Here is a 16037-nt window from a genome sequence, read left to right as displayed (position 1 = left end):
TAAATTTTTTTGTTTGGGAAAATATGCTAATTTTTCATTTAAAAAAATGTTACTTATTGCTAACATGCAACAAGTGTCAAAAGGTCCTTAAATCAAACAGTTTGAGAACTGCTAGTTTAGACTCTGAAGCCTGTGAGTGAACTGTGTGATGTAAGCAAGGTTTCTTTCACTAGATGCCGTGTTACATGCACCGCATCACAGGGTCTGTGGTGGACTTTCGATCTAAGTACCCCCTTTCCTCCTTTTGCTGGAAAGAATAGCAGCAGTTACTGGCTCCCATCCCACAGAAAGTTACAGTTTTTCTAAGCAGAGATCTGGAGTCCCTTACACTGAACTCCAGTTATTAATGGCTATTGATGGTTATTTTTGTTTTCTATCTTTCACACAGCACTTATTCACACGGCATTCTGGTGTGCCAGGAACCGAAAGTAAGATTACTGAAGGCAGTAAAATTGAAATAAAATAGGAAGATCATCAGCCAAGAAAGCCCGACTAGAGAAAGCAGAGTAAGTATGGTGGTTGTTAAGAACTAGCAGGGTTATCAATAGAAAAGCTGAGACTGGTCCATGATAAGAATTCGTGGTTTGCTTCCCTCAGGCCCTGCTCATACTTCTCAACTGGTCAGATCATACAGCAAGCACAGAGAGGCCTTGAAAAGGACTTCCACACTAACTTTTTAAGTTGTATATGAAGCATATGAGTTGACTGATAAGTAGTTTAAAAAAATCATTCAGGAGAAGAACCATATCTTGTAAATCTCTGAATCTCTGTAGTTAATGTGAACATTTTTCAAGGGAAAATTTGGGACAGGTAGCCCATCAAAGGATTTCTGTCTTGTTCTGGGACATTTAAAGAACAAATACTGGAATTTTGAATGCTTTCAGTGGGCTGTGGGGGAAGTGGGATATAAGGTTGGTATCACCTAAAAAAGTTTTGATTTGTTTCCATGATCATGGTATTCAGGAACCACTGTAAAATGAACAAAAACTCATTTTCCAATATATCTCCTTTCGATTGCTTTTTATTGCCTCGGGTTGGACATCTTCCTTGGGCCTCTTCCCCCCTCATCTCTAAGTTTCTCCCAGCTTTCTGATTCTCTTATGTGTTCCATTTCAGACTTGTTTGTCTTTCTTCCAGAAGGCCGTAGCTGATCCTCCTCCTCCACGTCCTCCTCCTTTGCTGACCTTCCTTAGCCCCTTGGAGACACTCTGTCACTTCCCTCCTCCAGGGACCAGCCTGCTTTTCTGGCCTTACAGTTGGCCCCACTCTGAGAGTCAATGATGAAATGGAAACTTGGGAAACATCCCTTGGATGTTGCCTACTTAAACAGATTTCTGAGCTTTACTTATTTAATTTTTGATACGAGTTATAAAGGATAAAATCATTTTATACAGATTACTTTTTAAGATTTCTTGTAAAGATACTTTTTTTAAAAAGTGAGTCTTGAAAAAAAAATAATAAAAAAATAAAAAGTGAGTCTTTAAAAATTGGAACCCACACTATTTCCCTTCCTCACTCCCATTCAAACCAACATTTACTATTTAAAACTAAGCCTGTTTTTTTCTTGGCATGAGGAGGACTTTATATGGTCTTACCATTCCACTAGGCTTCCTATCCAAGCAACATCACTTATAAGGTTAGTGGCATTCATCAAGGGGGTAGCCAAGAATCTGTGCCCTTGCATATCAAATCTGGAATGGAACTTTTTCAGGAGAGGGTCATTAAACTATATAGTAGATTTAATTATAGAAAAAATTTGAGTGTACAGAAGAACTTGTTTCATTGGTTCTTTTATACCTATGGTTGTGAAAATAGGTATTGGGTGCTTTTTAAAACTATCTTTACATATATAAAGATATATGTAAAGATGTGTGTGTATAAATACATAATTTGTGTACCTTAATAAGTGAGCTTATGACACAGCAGATTTATGGCCATGAGAGTATGTTAAGGAAAAAATTATTCATGACCCTCGGTAAAGAACAGTAAGGCAGACTTTACTCAAGGCCACTGCAGTGGGGTTCTGCAGTGGGAGAGTGATTGAGTCCAACTCTGATACAACAAGGAAAAGTGGGGATTTATAGCCAGGAACAAGGTGGGGGTCAGTGGATGGAATATTATGGAGGAAACATCAGGGATAAGAGGGGATTCTGGCTCATTCGACCTAACAGGAGTCTTGCTGAAGGCAGGCCAGGGTGACCAGACATCACCTGGGTGACGGTGGGGGACAGTGGGGGACAGTGGGGGGTGAGGAACCTAATCAGATACGGAGGGTGGGGGATTCTGGTTAACCTGACTTAGCAGGATTCTTGCTAAAATTGGACAATGAAAAGACAAACACAGCTCAAAGTCAGGGCCTAGAAGAGTTGCACTCTCTACTCAACTAGGAGAGACTGTGTCAAGTTAAGGTTTGATCTGTCAGGCAGAACTGATAGCCCTCTCCCACACTGATTTCCTTTCTTCACCCTCAGACAATATCCTCACTAGTCCCTTGAAATTATTTAACCATCAGTTATCTGCTTTTAGGCAAATTCAGTTTTCTCACTTTCAGACTTGATACTCCCTTACTTACGTTTTTCCTTAAAGTTTGACATATTCTGAAGAACCTGTAAGTATACTACTACCGTATTAATAATTCAATGTGTACCCTTCTTAGTCTTTTGATATATATGTATAGTGTCTCAAAAATTAAATGACAGGGCTGGCCCCATGGCCTAGTGGTTAAGTTTAGTGCAATCTGCTCCGGTGGCCCAGGATTGGTTTCTAGGCACAGACCTACCTCACTCTGCTAGTGGCCATGCTGTGCTGGCAGCCCACATACTAACAAACAGAGGAAGATTGGCAGAGATGTTAGCTCAGGGCAAATCTTCCTCAGCCAAAAAAAATAAATGACATGTTGCTGCCTAATTTCCTAACCTGAAACTCACTTAACATATTGTGGAAATTTATATTATCTTTTTTAACATGTAACAAATTCATAAGTCTTAAGTATAGAAAAGGTAGAGTGAAACTGTCTTCCTCCTATCCTGAGCAACATTTTTAACAGCTGCACAATAGTACATCATAAGAATGATACCATGTATCATTTTTAACCCATCCCCAATTATTGACATTTGTGGGTAGGTTTGTTGTTATCATTTGGGGTTTGTTTGGTTTGGTTATTTATAAACTCTGTGGTTGAACAGTCTTGCAGAAATCAACTGGAGGGTTTTTCTAGGATAAATTTCCTTAATTTCTTTCCTTTCCTGATTTCTTTCTCTTTTGTCATCATCTTTTTCCTGCCTCCGAATGCACTTATCACTCAAGCCTCAACTCTTGTTCCTTTGCCTTTACCTAGCACTTCTTAATGGTCTCAGATGTCCATGCTCAGTCCCTATTCCTTCCCATATTCTCTCATCTCTCCAGGTGCCCCATCTGAAAGATCATGTTCCAGAAGATAAATCTTATCTTTCTTTCCTTTACTAATGTCCCCATTGTTTTTGGCTGAACCATCTGTTTTATATCTTTGAGCTTTAGAGATTTAATCTGAATAATGATCCTGCAGCTAAAAAGCTTTGAAAACGGCTATAGTAAAGGACCCCATAAGCATTACCTCTAAATTTCACTGACAAAAAGACAAAAATGCGGGTGGGGTAATTTTGTCTGGAGCCAGAGTGGGATTGTTCTGACTATTTCTATCAGGCTGCTATTTTAAGCCTGTGTTTTGGCTTTGCTAGATAAAAGTATTTTTCTACTTATTTACACAAGTTATTAAAACCTGTACTCAGAGGTCAGCCCGGTGGTGCAGCGGGTAAGTTCGCACTTTCCACTTCTCAGCGGCCTGGGGTTCACCGGTTTGGATCCCAGGTGCAGACATGGCACCGCTTGGCACGCCATGCTGTGGTAGGTGTCCCACATATTAAAAAAAAAGTAGAGGAAGATGGGCACGAGTGTTAGCTTAGGGCCAGGCTTCCTCAGAAAAAAGAGGACTCGCAGTAGTTAGCTCAGGGCTAATCGTCCTCAAAAAAACAAAAAAACAAAAACAAAAAAACCCTGGACTCATACAGAAGTTTTAGCAACTTATATATGACATTTTAGTTATAGATCTGAGAGTTCTGGACCATGTGGTTCTCAAAAAATGACCAGTGTATACACATTAATTCTTCTTGATCATGTTCTGTATTCTGTAAGTATCATGAAAAATATAAATTCCTGTTTATATATTTACTTGGGGAAAATGAATGGATTAAATCAGATGTTTGAGAACAGACGTGCTTGCTTTGTAAAGTTTTAAAAGAGAGAGCATCAAGATAACATCAAGGTTTTCTTTTCACTTTTCTTTGCAGGAATGGAAAATAAAGGGAAGCAGTGTTTTATCATATGTATTTCAGCCAGCCTTCTGAAATCTAACTAAAAATATGACTGCTCTTTCTTCAGAGAACTGCTCTTTTCAGTACCAGCTACACCAAGCAAATCAGCCCCTAAATGCCAACTGTTTGCTGCTATTGATTATACTTGGGAAAATATTACTAAATATCCTCACACTAGCAATGAAAAGAAAAAACACCTATCAAACTTTTATGGCGTATTTTTGCATTTCATTGGCATTCACTGATCTTCTACTTTTGGTGAACATTTCCCTTATATCGTATTTCAGAGATTTTGTACTTTTAGGCGTTAGGTTTACTACATACCACATCTGCCTATTTACTCAAATTATTTCTTTTACTTACGGCTTTTTGCATTATCCAGTTTTCCTGATAGCTTGTATAGATTATTACTTCAATTTCTCTAATACCACCAAGCTTCCATTTAAGTGGCAAAAATTATTTTATTTTTTTATAATAATTTTAATTTGGATTTCAGTCCTTGCTTATGTTTTAGGAGATCCAACCATCTACCAAAGCCTGAAGACACAGAACGTCTCTTCTCATCAATGTCCTTTCTACATTAGCTTTCAGAGTTACTGGCTGTCATTTTCCATGGTGATTATCTTATTTATAGCTTTTATAACCTCTTGGTCAGAAGTTACTACCTTGATACAGGCTATGAGGATAACTTCCTATATGAATGAGACTATCTTATATTTTCCCTATTCATCCCACTCTAGTTATACTGTGAACTCTAAAAAGACACTCTTGCCCAAGTTCATTATCTGTTTTCTTGGTACCTGGTTACCATTTGTACTACTTCAAGTAATTATCCTTTTACTTAAAGTACAGATTCCAGCGTATATTGAGATGAACATTCCGTGGTTGTACTTTGTCAATAGTTTTCTCATTGCTACAGTTTATTGGTTTAATTGTCACAAGCTTAATTTGCAAGATATTGCATTACCTGTGGATCCATTTGTCAACTGGAAATGCTGCTTCATTCCACTTACAATTCATAATCTTGAGCAAACTGAAAAGCCTCTATCAACAATTTGTTAATATGTTGCCGTATTAAAACATTAAAACTTAACAACTACAATAAGAATCATAATTTTATGAACAGGAAAGGATGACGACTCAGGACACACAAGGAATGAACTGAACTGAAGCTTTCACCCTGCCTAACTTTCATACCTTTTCTGAATGTGTTTTGAGACTATGATATTATTATTATTTTAAACAAAATAATTACAAGAAAATTTTTATACCTATTCAGGAACACTGCATGTTAAAAATATTAATTTGTAACACAAAAGTGAAATGAGCTAACCTTTGGCCATACTGATATTCGTGTTACCCAAAAAAACTACTGCATGCAAACTTCTATGTAACCCTCAGATTCAATGCCAACTTTAAGATATGAACTTTAATAAACATTTTTATTAAATTCAGAGCAAGAAAATCAAGATTGTGTTCTTAAAATGATTTGGCTTAAATTTTCTTTAATGTAAGAGGAAGAGTAGCTCAATTTAAATTCAGCTTATTTTTAAAAATATATCTCTGTTCTTAATGTGGATATTCCTGGAAGAAAAGTTTAGGTTGCTCACCTTACAAACCTGGGAGTAGTGACTAGGTCTCGTTCCATGACATACCAGGTACATTTTCACTGATAACTTATATGTCACATACTTACATGTCAAATCAGAATCACATTGGCAACATATCACTCTGTACAGTAGGGTTTCTTATCTTCAGCACTATTTGACATTTTGGGTTGCTGGGTTTGCATTCTATGCTGTGGGAGGCTGCCCTGTGCATTGCAGGATGTTAGCAGCATCCCTGCCCTCTGCCCCCTAGATGCCAGCAGCACCTCCTTCCCCAGTCACGACAGTCAAAATGTCTCCAGACATTGCCAGATCTCCTTGGTGGGCAGAATTGCCCCTGGTTGACAACTACTGGAGTAAAGCAATCTTAATGGCAGAATAACTGGAAGTCACTTTGTGAATTAAACTTTACATGGATATTGTCTCATCTGTCAACATCTGAACCTGGCCCCTCTACTTCTCTGTTACTTTTCCTCTGAATGTACTGCTATCTAATTGACCACAACATGGGACTGAGATATTTTAAAGTATATTGTACTTAATTAGTAAAGATTTACACCCTGCAGATTTTAAATCAGGAAAATTTATAACTACTTCAAACCCTTCACTGAGCTTTTTGTTTGTTTACTTAAGAGTATTCCCTATGCCTCATAAGCTTAAAGAAAAAAAGAAAAATTATTCAATAGACCAGCCAAATGGAAGAGGCTTTTATTTGTAAAGAAATGAACTTACAACTGGTCTACAATATATTATTGTAATATAAACAATATAAATAAATGATCCTGTAGGCCCACTAACCTTCATCCAGACCCACATGAAGCAATGTTACAACAATATTCTATGTGAAAATGTGCAGGTAACAAAGGTGCAATTACAAGCAAGTTTAAGCAGCAGAGTATAAGGTGCTTTAATTTAACAGTTAATGTTGCCATCAACAAACATCTGAATGCTCAATTTTACTTCACTGAATACAGACACAACAAATATGAAAATCTAAAATTCATACACATGCTACTTGTTAATATGAAAGTGCTTTTTCTTTTTTAAAAAAATACACCAAATGGACAATCTTTTTACATAGATCATGGTGTGCTCTTATAATGCAAAATTAACTTCATTTTCAGGTTATACATTTTAAAACTGCAGCTACAGACACCAATCTAGGAACGCTAATGCTACGAATGCTAAAACTATTTCATTTCCTGTAAGGAGGACTCGAATACAATAGCCAATGTAAAGAATACATCTATATATAATCTTAACATTTGTTTTCTGTAAAGATAAAAAATGTTTTCTTTCCCCTTGGTGATGCTTTGTTCATCCTGGGAGGATCAGCTTTTGAGGTTTTAATAATATGAAAGTCCTATTTTAGGACAATAGGAGGAACCAAAAGGAGGAATTTTTGAAAATCAGTTAACATGTGCTTGAAGCATCAAAAATTAAAATTAAAAAAAGTTTATCACAATTTGCTTTTGTTAAATCAACAAATTTTTTTTAACAAGCAAGAAGACAAAAAGCACTAATTCAACAAAGAGGCTTGAAATAAATGCCTGCCCCAGTGTCAGTACCCACCCTGCACACTGCTGTCTACAACTCCAGGCTTCACCACAAGCTCACTCCTTACTCTGAGAATAGTTTTTGGAACTTACTTTGACTTTTTTCCTACGGAAAAAACAAAGACCATGCTTTTGAATGAGGTGATTGGGACTCTGGTTAAACATCTTGGAAATTAGACATCCAAAATTATACCATCTTTGCACACTCCGTTGACTTTTTAAAATATAAGAATACAAATACAAAAAGTATTTATGCAATAGATATTTTAACAGCATAAAATATTTGAAAAATTAGTTGAATTAAAACGTTGTAAAAGTAAATTTTACCCAGTACTATGAAAAAAGTTTTTAAACCCAGACTATCTGGTTATTTGAATATCAACATTCCTAATTTTCAATCAGTTTGTTACACACACTAATCTAACATGTATCTGGACATTTTCCTGCTTTAAAAAGCTGTGACTATGATGAGAAGAGATCTTTATAATATTAGATATTTTCATTTTCTATCTTTATGGAGAACATTAGTATCAAGTGATAGTACTATGTAAAGCTGTGTCAATAGGAATTACAACGTAATTTACAGAATCCTCCAGTAGGCAAGGAACCTTTACTCAATTAATAATCTATCCCATCGATGTCTGCTCCTCAAATACTTGTCAATTCCAGCAGGGAACTGTTTTATGTTTACCAGTTCTGCGTTTTAAAGGAAACCCTTTTACTATGTAATATATGTGTGCTTTCTAAAAAGCAGATATTTGTAATAACAATAGAATTTATTTTGTGTGATTTTTCTTGCTTTAAAAACAAAAAAAAAACAAAATAAAAACCAAACCTGTTCAGCGATCTCCTTTGAGATTTTTCAGTTTTACAAAGTTACTTCACTGTCAATACTGGGTGTAAAGTTTTTGTAGTTAAAAATGTAAAGTCAGTCAGCACCAGCTTCTTTGTACTATTCTGTCACACACCGTGCATAGCAACCTCTGGAATAGATTCAAGTGTCAAAATAACTCTGAGAAATATGGGCTGTCACAACAGCTTCAAAATGTAAATCCTTAATGTTAGGTACCCTTAATTGTGTAACCTATCAGATATATGGTTGACTGGTGTTCAACTGTGAAATGTGTTGTAGGAATTGTGATGTGACTCACTTAAACACCTTCCATGTGATCTGCCTCATCCTTTGCCCAAGGCATAAAAAATTCCCTCTCAGTTCCAACTTTCTGTTCAGTACATTAAGTAATAATAATTATGTCCATGTTTGTTTAAGCCACCAGATCTTGTTCGGGAAGATGTTGTTTACTTATTACTGGGTTCCTTAGGTCATGTGCACCACACAGCACACACAGTAAATGCTCAAATGGTTTGCCAAACGAACGGATAAATGTCAATGAATGATAATGGTCATATGTGTTCATGTGTACAGAGGTTAACTAGCAAGAAGCATTTAGAAAAATGGCCTCATTTGCTCATCTGTATGAATTTTCTACCTTAATCTTTAGGAGAACAAAGACTGTAGGTACCCTAAGAAATGGATGCTTAATAAATAATTATCTTTCAGCAAAAGCTCTTAAGTATTAAATGAACCATTAAAAGGAAAGAGAATTAATTAAATAGGAGCAACTTTAAAAATACCCCATTATGTGGCCTAGAATCATCATTTTAGAGCAAGGAGGCACTTTAAAGATGATCTGAACCAAAATTCAAATTTTGAGTAGTATAGGGTCCATGCTGTAAACTCAGAAGAGGAAAGTGGTTAAGAGCTAAGTAACTGCCTGAAGCGTCACACAGCTAATCACCAACTGGAGTAAAACCCATCTCCTGGCCAGCGTTCTATCTTATTCGTCATGTTAATTTAATGATTATTCCATCTATTATTAACTATTGAAGTAGACTATTTAGTATTACCTAAAACAAAAAGGATTATGACTTTTAACATGGCATTCTAAACAAAGATTTTAAGCAGTGGTCACTCTGGTTTGCTTGAGGCAAGACTAAAAAAGTTTCTTCTTTCTAAAGTAGGTTGACGTTTATTTCACTACCAGACCCACCACTCTCTCATAAACACCAACTTCTTCACCTCCATCAATCAAAGCTCCACAAAACATGAATTTAACACTGATCATATTCCCTAAAGTATAACTTTTAAGCAAATAAATGATGGCTACTATCAATTCCTAAGATTACAGGAGGCAGTGTATACAGGTTAGGGTCTAAAAGGACTTACTACATTACTCTTATATTTAAAACTATGTATGTCACGTTAACATAAGTGTTTTAAATTTATCTTGATTTTTTCCCACATTAAAATTCTTTCCTTTTAAACAATACATTTTAAAACCTTTGCACAGGTTTTCTTCCTATGGATTCATACTGATGCCACCAATATCACCAAGAGCAACTATACTTTTCAGAGGCAGTAGGAAAAAATATTTTTCTAATGTACCTCTTCTCCAACATCTGATCTGAGAGTAAAATTGTCATCTTTAAATAAAATTAAATGTTTACAAGTTATACAAAGGGAAAAATACAACATCCGTGGGAAACATTTCCTAAAAGGTTCCTCAGCATGGCGCTTCAGAGGTACGTGCGCCTGTGCGAGGGCAGCCCGGAGCCTCTGTGTGGGAAGCGGGCCTCAGCCAGCAGAGGGGGGGTGCCGCTCCCCCTCTCACCCATGTGTACTGAAGCGAAAGAGCAGAAGCAGCCAAACAGTTTGCTCTGGAATATGACGGCAATAATTATATTTGTATTAGTGCTTTACAATTTCAAAAAAAAGCTTTCTCATAGTATTATTTTAAAATAGATTAAATAAGCTCTAAAAAATATGTAAAACTTTAAAATTCTTAAAAATTTAGGAAACTTTTTTCAAAGAAGATAATACAATGTTCAACATTTTTTATTGAAGAAATGGCTTGTATTGCTGCTATGAGGGAAATTTCCTATGAAGGAAATTATAGTGATGCATTTTATGAACTTCTAACAAAAGAGGAATATCTTCCCAAAGAATTTTAAGATGTACAGCTTATAATAGGTTGAAATTAAATTTTAGTAAGATTACATATTTACTTTTCCTAATACTGTTATTTGTGCTTATCTAACTTGAATCACAATTTTTAAGATGAAATCAAATGCTTCTAAATAGATTCATAAAATACCAATATTGATGAGTGTGGATTAAACAATTCATGATCCACACTACTGTGCATCAAAGAAACAGAGGTAGGCTTGTCTTTACTGAAATCCACACTAATAAAGAGAAACCTGTAGCTCTTAGTCATCCAATGTTTAGACTGAGACACAACCTAACAAAATCCTATCTTAAAAACACCTTTCTTTATAACAGTCCATATGCTTGATTCAACTGTGGTATCTGAAAATGGACTCTCTCTCCCCTTTAATTCTGATAACTCAATCATAACAATTAACCTTTGAGTTTTTAACAAATATTCTCCAAATATATTTGTCACCTTTTTGAGAAGTCAAAAATCACTAACTTATGTATCACTTGAACTATTAATATGCTCCTAAGGGCAGGATCACTTGATAAAAAGAGTGAAAGAATGAGTCTGCTTACAGGTAAATCTCGACATAAGATTTATGGGATCCAATAAGATAATGGGATCCAACCATTACAATTTATTATTTTGAACTATTGAAGGTCATATCTATACTTCATGACCTCAATCAGTTAACTGTACTATCCTCTTGGGTCTGGAATGCTTTCCCTCCTATTTGTCTCCTCTTCTACTTCCCTATCCTTCCCCCTAGAATATCTTCCCCAGGGCCCAGCTAGTTACATATACGGTGCAGAGGAAACAGACTGAGCAGACACTGTGCAGAGATGGGCCAGTTTCTACTGCGCAAAGGTTTCACTGAAACAAGACTATTAGGTATTACAAAGTCCTGTCCCAGTTACCTCCCTAAAATTAACCCTACTACAAAATCCTCTCTAAGGATTTTCAGCCAAAAGTCTAAAGAAAGTTTTCATGCAGAGTTTCCTTGGGGCTAGAGGAGGCTTTAGGGATGGTGAGGGGTGAGTGAGGTCCTTCTGTGCTGTCAGTAAAGCTCAATGCCAGTTGCATGCTGGCAGCACGTGTTTCTGCCATTCACTAAGGGTGAGGATCTTCAAACCACAAAATATAACCAGGCTGTTCTGGTTAAAAATATGTCTTTAAAACATTTTAACAGTGCCAGCCAGGGATTTTTTCCATTTGATATGGCTGTGAGGATGGCATCATTCACATTTCTTTGCAAAACTGTTTACACACATGTAAACACAACATAAGTCAATACAATCCATGTATTGCCTCCCTATCATACTTGTGCCATGATGGCACCCAAACCCTGCCAATGCAAATAATGGGAACAATCCAGTGCTATGGGGCACTATGACAGATTTTAAACTAAGACTGGTATTTGAATAAATGTCTGACTATAATTCCACACTAGATATATGAAGATTAGCTATGTCAAAAATATTCAAAAGCATGGGCAAAACAATACTTATTTCATACAGTTCTAAGCGTTTCAACACGCCAGGAAACGAAAATAAACACTGAGCTAACTAAAAAAAATCATTTCTACTTAAAACTAGGTAAAACATGAATACTAACTTCCAAAGTGCAGAAATTTGTTCAGTGTTGAAGTGGATAAGCTAACAGAGTGGCAGGTCTCGTGTCTGCCTCTCCCATTCTCAAGCTTCTTCACTAACATGTCTTTCTTCCCATCCCCTCTTCTCTACTCTTAGGTGACAGCTCAAACTGGGACCAAAAAAAGTCTGTTTAGCAGATGCCACAGCAAATTAAAAGTACCATCATGGAACCAGTTATATGCCACTTAAACAGCGGCAGGCTGGGAACAGCACTGTCTCATGCTATACTGATTCTATCAAAGCTGCAGAGCTGCGTTCGACACATGCCTGCACAAGGCTTGATGAAAAGCCATGTCATGTAAAAAATAACCTTCACAAACCAGCTCTCTCAGTTTGTTTACCTCCTTCAGAACACACGGCTTAAAACAAATAAAATCTCAAATTTGTAAGGTTTTTTCCCTCAGTGAGAAAAGAGTGCATTAGTTTAAAGAAGTCAGAAAATACCAACCTCGGTAGCAAAAGGAAGGACTTCCCATGTCCCCTTTCTGCTTGTCACTCCTTCTCCTCAATCAAATTCCTAAAACAATTAGTAATATGAAAGAAAACGAAAATAGTAGCACTCTCCCCACCTATATCACACTAAAACTGTGCTTAAAGTTCAGGAGACAGGCCAGGGCCATCATTTACATCCACTATATCTAACTGAAGCTTTGAAATTAAGATGGTTAAATCATCTAGAAAGAAACCGCTGCATCAATGAATAAAACTACCAATTGAAAGCAAATGAGCCATTTCTAAATAAAACAACTCAATTTTTTGGGTGTTTTCAGTGGGGACAACAGAAGATCTGGACTAATCTTAAGATTATTAAAAGGTTTAAGATATAAGGTGCTCTCAAATGGAAACCTCTCTTGTAAGCTTTCTTTTTTTTTTTTTTAAAGATTTTATTTTTTTCCTTTTTCTCCCCAAAGCCCCCTGGTACATAGTTGTATATTCTTGGTTGTAGGTCCTTCTAGTTGTGGCATGTGGGACGCTGCCTCAGCGTGGTTTGATGAGCAGTGCCATGTCCGCGCCCAGGATTCGAACCAACGAAACACTGGGCCGCCTGCAGCAGAGCGCGCGAACTCAACCACTCGGCCACGGGGCCAGCCCCTCTTGTAAGCTTTCTTGACACTTAACACAGTGCTAGGCACAAGGGACTTTCAGGAAGTACATAATGACTGACATGAGAAGAGGAAGTAGATAAAAGGAGAACCTACAGCACAGTTCAAAGTTATGACCTTAAAGGCTACAGATATTTATATTTAGTTATGGGACGTAATCATTATTGCTAGAGGAGTCTATCCCTAAGTAATCAATTTTGTATTAACTGTTTGTGGATTATCTATCATCAAGTTTTAATTCCAGAGGAGATTTTCCTTTGTGCCCCCATCCGCCACATAGTGGGCCATCTCCTACAATGCTTAGCCTATACTTGTGCTCTGAAGTTGCAAGATGAGGGGAAAAGTCAAGCCTATGACAACTCTGTCACAATGATTAACTGCTAATATATGAAAATTGACTACAGAGTACCTACCTTTCCTTGAATCCAATCCTTTCCTTTAATCCAATAATTAAAAATGTGATATAAAGAAATATGTGACATAGACTACAAGCTATTGTAGGTCTGGAACATGAGCCTTACACTATATTACATTCTAATCCTACACATAACTATCGGTAAACATCTTTTTTTAAAACATTACTACACAAAAGAACCCCACAAAGCATACATTCAAACAAGAGGCATCTAAAGATTAAAAAAATTACCCGCTGTATTTTTGTATAAAAATAATCAACATTCTCTAATGTACACAAAGCCAAAAGATAAATATTTGTGATGTCTTTAATGACATCTTTAGTCTTCTACTAGCTCAACACAATCCTTTTGAAAAGAGCAGTGACAATGACTGAAACCCATGGACTCTTTCCTACCTACTGAATCTCTGGCAAATATCTGTGTATGTTCCTTCAATTATTAAAACATTTCCATTTTGTGGTATAGATAAGATAAAAAAAAATTAAAACAAATTTTTGAGGTCCAGGACTACAGAGCTCTCAAGGCTCCCAGAATAATTTTGTTTTAGTGTCATAATTCTCAGAGAACACTAAAAAGGTTTTGTTTTAAAATTTTTTTTCCCTAAAACATGTACAGACAAAATTGGATCTGATTATCCAAGAGATATCACTTGGTAAGTGCTTTGCAGGAAGTATGCAAGGGTTTAGTCAAGGAAAAAGGAATGTGCATTCTAGCTAGACCCAGCACGTTCAACTTCAGAAAAAATCCCAGGACCAACCACATAGCCACTACAAACGATTGCCTTGCCAGCAAAGGCTGTGCACTGGTTCATAAGGTATAATTATATGTGCCTTCATCAATGCAGAGGTGCAGAGAGATGTGAAAGATAATTAATATGAATCAGTACTTTCTGAGAGTCAAATTATTTGCAGACTAGTCCTTATTTTTTAGGCCAATTTAATGATTTTTCCCCCTTTTTCTAGTATGCCGAAAACTGGAAAAATGTTCAGCAGAACATTAATGCTATCTGAAGCACTTAATTGTATAATGTATTCCTTATGATGGCCTATCTTTTCAAAATAACCCTTTGGGTGAAAAAGAGCAGCATTTATCACTCCTACATCAAAGTTTCTCAACCTTGGCACTACTGACATTTTGGACCAGATAACTCTTTTTTGTGGAGGACTGGCCTGTGCATTGTAGGATATTTAGCAACATCTCTGTCCTCCAGCACTAGGTACCAATAGCAACTCTCCCCCCAACCCCCAAGCTATGACAACCAAAATGTCCCTAGACATTGCCAAATGTCCCCTGGGGAGCAAAACTGACCTCCATTGAGAACCACTGCTCTAAATGTACAAAGATTTACATGAAAAGTAACTTTCTCAGTCACACCAAATTCTTGGTCAAGCTTGGAATAGAAACCAACTCTTCTGACTTCCAGATCAGTGTTATTCATGCTAGAATGCAATCTTTTTTCTAGACATAGCCATTGTCTAATAGACATGTTTTTTAAAATGCACTCTGATAGCTCACTGCATACAATTCCAGTCACTGGACTACTAAATTATTCCTAAATTACCTCTCACAAGACAACCTATAGAAAACTTACAGGGTAGAAAAATGTCTAAGAAAACCGAATCAAAAGAGGAGAAAGGTAAATCATTAAATTACTTTTAAAAGGATTCTTTATATTAATGATAAACATCACCTTTAAAAAAATTATCTAGTATAACACGTTTCTTTGAAAAATATCATGGCCCTCTATAGCAAGTCTTTCAATGTTGTGTGTGACCTGTAAAATTAATTTCATCACTGTTGACTATGAAAATGTACGATGAATTTTCATATCTGTAGAAGAAATGTCAGCTTTTGATGCAGAGATCCCAATGTGGTGGGCTATCCACCACAGTAAGTGATAATATTCTAGGCCAACTTGAGCCTTTACCTTATGAGTTTAAGAAGAGTAAACCTGCTGTGATCTCAAAGTGTCAGGCTACTGTTACGACTCCTTCAGAGAGTTGATGCGCGCACAGATCTTTAGGGCCGGGCCCAGCTTGATATTCATGGCGCTCATAAGATGGTCTTCCTTTAGCAAGAGAAGGGCCTGTCCGTCAATCTCCTGTGCTCTGAACTCATCTGCGATATCTTGGCAGCCTGGAATTTCAGCAGAGGGATGGAGTTAGAATTAACACACATTTGGATGTTACTCCTAACAGTCACAATTATGCTTTTACTGGGCCTGAGTATCTGAAATACAGGCTGAGAAACAAATGAGATTTATTTATCGTAGGCTTTCTTGGGTTCACTCCTGAAGAAGTGAGCATTTCCTGGTATTCTGAAAATAAGAATTAATTTGAAATCCAGGTAAAGCAA

At 36.6% G+C, this 16037-nt stretch overlaps 2 protein-coding genes across 42 annotated transcripts in view; one reads left to right on the top strand and one right to left on the bottom strand.

Annotated features, from left to right (window-relative positions):
* Window positions 1-8346, top strand: part of GPR160 (G protein-coupled receptor 160) — a 59238-nt gene extending 50892 nt beyond the window's left edge. For 21 of the 23 annotated variants that reach the window (XM_070509471.1, XM_070509466.1, XM_044771061.2 and 18 more), the window contains 2 exons: window positions 389-506; window positions 4326-8346. In XM_070509471.1, coding sequence (XP_070365572.1) covers window positions 4398-5411 — 1014 coding nt within the window. In that variant the 5' untranslated portion in view covers window positions 389-506; window positions 4326-4397 and the 3' untranslated portion in view covers window positions 5412-8346. The remainder of the gene's footprint in view (window positions 1-388; window positions 507-4325) is intronic. The other 2 variants (XM_070509475.1, XM_070509474.1) reach the window with 2 other exon arrangements.
* Window positions 8312-16037, bottom strand: part of PHC3 (polyhomeotic homolog 3) — a 74813-nt gene continuing 67087 nt past the window's right edge. For 18 of the 19 annotated variants that reach the window (XR_006528079.2, XR_011503284.1, XR_011503283.1 and 15 more), the window contains one exon: window positions 8312-15818. Coding sequence is in view for 13 of the 19 variants with exons in the window: in XM_014846491.3 (XP_014701977.1) it covers window positions 15664-15818 (155 nt within the window). In the remaining 6 variants the exon portion in view is untranslated. The remainder of the gene's footprint in view (window positions 15819-16037) is intronic. The other variant, XR_011503281.1, reaches the window with a different exon arrangement.

The sequence above is a fragment of the Equus asinus genome, chromosome 5 (assembly GCF_041296235.1).
Source record: "Equus asinus isolate D_3611 breed Donkey chromosome 5, EquAss-T2T_v2, whole genome shotgun sequence".
In the NCBI taxonomy this organism is placed as follows: Eukaryota; Metazoa; Chordata; class Mammalia; order Perissodactyla; family Equidae; genus Equus; species Equus asinus.
This window is presented reverse-complemented; position numbering and strand designations above follow the sequence as displayed.